Source organism: Poecilia formosa, unplaced genomic scaffold (genome assembly GCF_000485575.1).
Source record: "Poecilia formosa unplaced genomic scaffold, Poecilia_formosa-5.1.2 Scaffold422, whole genome shotgun sequence".
Taxonomy (NCBI): Eukaryota; Metazoa; Chordata; class Actinopteri; order Cyprinodontiformes; family Poeciliidae; genus Poecilia; species Poecilia formosa.
Genome location: NW_006800361.1, coordinates 328,865 through 332,750, shown reverse-complemented (window position 1 = coordinate 332,750; position 3,886 = coordinate 328,865). Strand labels below are relative to the sequence as shown.

General features: G+C 47.3%; 1 protein-coding gene and 1 long non-coding RNA gene across 3 annotated transcripts in view; one reads left to right on the top strand and one right to left on the bottom strand.

Annotated features, from left to right (window-relative positions):
* The window catches only part of bmpr1aa (bone morphogenetic protein receptor, type IAa), a 27,200-nt gene that overhangs the window by 5,793 nt on the left and 17,521 nt on the right, over nt 1-3,886 (bottom strand). For both annotated transcript variants that reach the window (XM_007577008.2, XM_016663490.1), the window contains exons 4-8: nt 2,637-2,799; nt 2,312-2,414; nt 2,056-2,155; nt 1,899-1,986; nt 980-1,115 (exon numbers count right to left, since the gene is read on the bottom strand). In XM_007577008.2, coding sequence (XP_007577070.1) covers nt 980-1,115; nt 1,899-1,986; nt 2,056-2,155; nt 2,312-2,414; nt 2,637-2,799 — 590 coding nt within the window. The remainder of the gene's footprint in view (nt 1-979; nt 1,116-1,898; nt 1,987-2,055; nt 2,156-2,311; nt 2,415-2,636; nt 2,800-3,886) is intronic.
* Nucleotides 3,144-3,886, top strand: part of LOC107833657 (uncharacterized) — a 22,139-nt gene continuing 21,396 nt past the window's right edge. Inside the window, exon 1 of the long non-coding RNA XR_001659425.1 lies at nt 3,144-3,155. This is a non-coding gene — a long non-coding RNA (uncharacterized LOC107833657). The remainder of the gene's footprint in view (nt 3,156-3,886) is intronic.

Genomic DNA, 3,886 nt, shown 5'->3' with positions numbered 1-3,886 from the left:
TGGGGGCCCAAAGTGGGTCTGGGGGCCCAAAGTGGGTCCAGAGAACCCAAAGTGGGTCCGGGGGGCCCGGCATCCTGCATGTCTTAGTTCCCTCCCTGGTGGTAGAAAGAGGCCTGGTCCCTCCACTGCTGCAACTGGAGGGTCATGAGTTCAACCAGCTGACCAACGGATTGTGTTTAATAATAATCAATAAGTGGCTTAAAACCGGTCAGTCAAAGAAAAGAGGATTAATGACATGAAACCAAGTCAACCTGCTGAGAGAACTGATGAGTCGTTCACTAACGATTTGATTCTTTTGAACGACTCTATGAACAGGAGGACTCAGAGAACTGTTCTTTGTCTTTACAGCTTAGCCTGCTTAAAGCTCTGCTCACACGTCTGTCGTTACCTTTCATTAAAAATGAGCTACTCAGCAAATGTAAACTGTATAAATACAACTGACAGAAATGGGTGGATAGATTTTATATTTATTTGTGCAGAAGAGGATTCTAGTTTCTGACAAAGAAACTATTTTCTTTAATTATGCTTCTAAATTACAAATGGCTCTAAAATGTTATTAACGTTTGGTTCCTAAAATACAACTTCTTTTTTAATTTCCGGGTGTCTGACATCAGTGGAAAGCTTAAATCCACTTTCTGAATCTGAGTCGGCTCAGGACATTTTGGACAGCAAACAGTGACTCAAGAGACGAACGTTTTAAAGTCAGACATATGAAGAGGTTGTGTTTTATATGAGTGTTTGTGAAATGGTTCAGTGGTTTCAGCCTGAAAAAGTTTGATGAACTCTGATAAACCAGGACCAGAACGGCCGACTCATTCCTGAAAACAGCTCCTGGCATGACAACGCCCCCTAGTGGACCGGGATGTAACAGAACAAAACACAGCAGTTCCCTCTGGTTCTGATCCAGCCCACCAAGCAGCTGAAAGCAGAACCTGGCTGTGGGTGTAATGCTGAAGGTGAGTGTCGTTCTGCTTCCTACCAGCAGGGGGAGCCCTGAGCCGCTGCCGGAGCTCTGAGACTGGTGGATCAGGTCTTTGAGGGATTCTCCTCCTCGGATGAAGACTTCCTGCTCCAGGTCTTTGGGGTAACGTTCCCGCTCCGTCTGCCACTTGTACCTGAAAACACACAGAGAGCCTCAGAGGGGGACACACACACACACACACACACACACACACTCCACTCTAACTGGTGGAAATCGATGGAGCCCTGCAGCCTCTGGCTGAAACTTTCACACTTTGGTTTCTGGACAACAGATCAGATTTTTATAATAATCTGCATTTGTTCAATCTGGAGTTGGTGGTTTTACTGACCTTTGACATCTTGATACCGTTTATAAAAACTATATGTTGGTATTTAATAAATCAAAAATTAAATAACTCTGAAATGAATCTGAGACTAAAAATGAGCAAAGATTTTGATCTGTGTCCATTTTTATTAGACATGACAGACATAAAAACAAGAAAACATGAAAATGTTCAACATTAATAGAAAAACTAAACTGAAACCAGACTGAGCCTCCAGTTTATTAAACAAAGCTGATAAAGCCTCGGGGCTTCGATACGTTGTGAGAACTTATTTTACTCCAAACTTTTAAATTAATGTTTTCAGTTTCTGCTGCAGAAAAACAGAAATCTGAGGATTTGTCGTCTCTAAATGTTTTTCAGGCTGTTTTACTGAGAAGGAATCATCTGTCAGTGTTTTAACTGACGAATCTTTTTATCGTTTCATTTATGACTGTGATCATTTTGTCTGGTTTTGCTCTGCTGTCTGTCTTTACCAGGATTCTCTGTGGGATTTTCCTGGTTCAATAAAATAAAAAATGAAGATTCAGAGACACTAAACGATAAAAACGTGAGAAAATCACTGAATAATCTCCCAAACGTTTAGTCTGTATGAACCTGTAGTAGAAGACGATGGAGAGGCAGATCAGGGTGCAGCAGCAGATCGTCATGGAGATGATGAAGGCCAGCCAATGAGAGCTGCTCTCTGCACAGACAGACAGGTGGGTCAGAGCCGGGTCGGGTTCTGCAGAACCCGGCCCGGCGGCCCACCTACCGGTGGAGACCCGCGGCGGCAGCGTGGGCCTCAGGTCCTCGTTGCAGAAGTCTGTGTTGCAGCACTCGATGGTCCTCCTGGGCAGAGCGTTGGGAGAGTCCTGTCGGCCAATCAGAGAGCAGGACAGGAAGGATGAAGGCTTCAGGTGAGGAAGACTCCGGGCTTAACTCCAACCCAACAGATCAAACGATCAGTTTCTACACCTGAGACACACAGACAGTCACTTCCTGTCTGGTTGCCATGGAGACGGCCCTACCTTGCACTGGAAGTGGGAGCCTTCGTACTTCATGCAGCCGGAGGCGAGCTGGATCTCTCCGTTATCATCTTCCTCAATGATGGCGAAGCACTGACCGTTGGTTCTGAACGCACAGAGACCCGCCGTTAGTCAGGGCTTCACACTGGAACCAGAACCGGAACCAGAACCAGAGAACATGGTTTCATCCACTTCTCCACTCATCCTGAAGCTCAAAGCTCTGCAGAGCCTTCTGCAGCTCTCTGAGCCTCCTGTTCGGTTCTGTTCCTGGTTCTGGTTCTGTTCCTGGTTCTGGTTCTGCTCCTGGTTCTGTTCCTGCTGTACTCACCGGCAGGTGTTGTTGATGGCATCATCAGGACAGTGTCCAGAGCAGTAGCAGCTGAGGAAGCGGGGCAGATCCTCGGGGGCGATGGTGGAGTCCTCTCCGGGTCGCCGGGCCTCCGGGTTCACGCCGGTCCCCAGCAGAACATGGTCCGGGTTCTGACCTGCAGCTGGACCAGACAGAACCACAGTTACAGGCTGATGGCACAAAGATCCTCTGAGTTAATAACAAACAGCCTGAAATGCACCATCAGAGTGAGACCTCTTTCCTCTACAGGATCCTGATCAGATCCAATCAGATCCTGCTGAAACTGAGATCAAACTAAAACCGCCTCTGATTGGCTCTGAGTCATCAGAGAGGCGGGGCCTCCAGATGAGCAAAATGGCCGCCGTCTCCAATCAACCAGTTAAAATAGCTTTTGTTTTTCAGTACAGCTGACTTTGTCTAATTCAGTTAGTTTTTACAGTGTTTGCTGGTTAAATATTGTTTAGTTTAAGTTTTTTCACACGTTGGTTCAGTTTCAGAGTCTTGTATTGTGACTCTGATTGTCCTATTAATACAGAAGTTTCCATTTTCAGACGTCATCGGTTACAGTTTAACCGGCCGCCTGGAGTTTCTGCAGCTTCTGCTGTTGGTGTTGATCAGACCAGCTTCGTGCTGCAGGAGTTTCAGTTTTATAAAAGTGCAACATATTTGCAGTTAGTTACAGTTTTTCTTCATTATTACCGTTTTTGTTTATTCCAGTTAAAGAAAATGTTTTGTCTGTTTCAGTCTTCGGTTAGTTTTAGTAACTATAGAAACGCTGCTGAGCGTTTAATCGCAGCATCAGTCCCAGTGGAGGTCTGGCAAAGCATGCTGGGTAACGCAGCAGCTGTGTTTGTCACCGATGTCAGCTGGTTTCCATGGCGATGCAGGTTTCATCACCGACCTGGACGGGAAGATCCAGCAGCAAGTTGGGGCGGTTCTGGAGAACAGAGCTGGACGAGCAGACAGAGGGCTCACTCTGCTCTGTAACCTCTGCAGAACCAGAACCAGAACCAGAGCTGGAGCGCCGCAGCGCTGCGCTCAGAGGAAGAACCGGACCGGGCTTCAAAGCCTGCGCGGCCCCCTGGGGGCATGAGGGATATTTCCGGAGAACAATGGCTGTTTGGATCGCTTCGCGCCGCTGGCGGCCGGCAGCGCCATACAGGAAACGCTTTATGAGCCGGGAGGAAGTGAGAGCGGCAGCAATCACTTCAACAGCTTCCTGCAGGGGG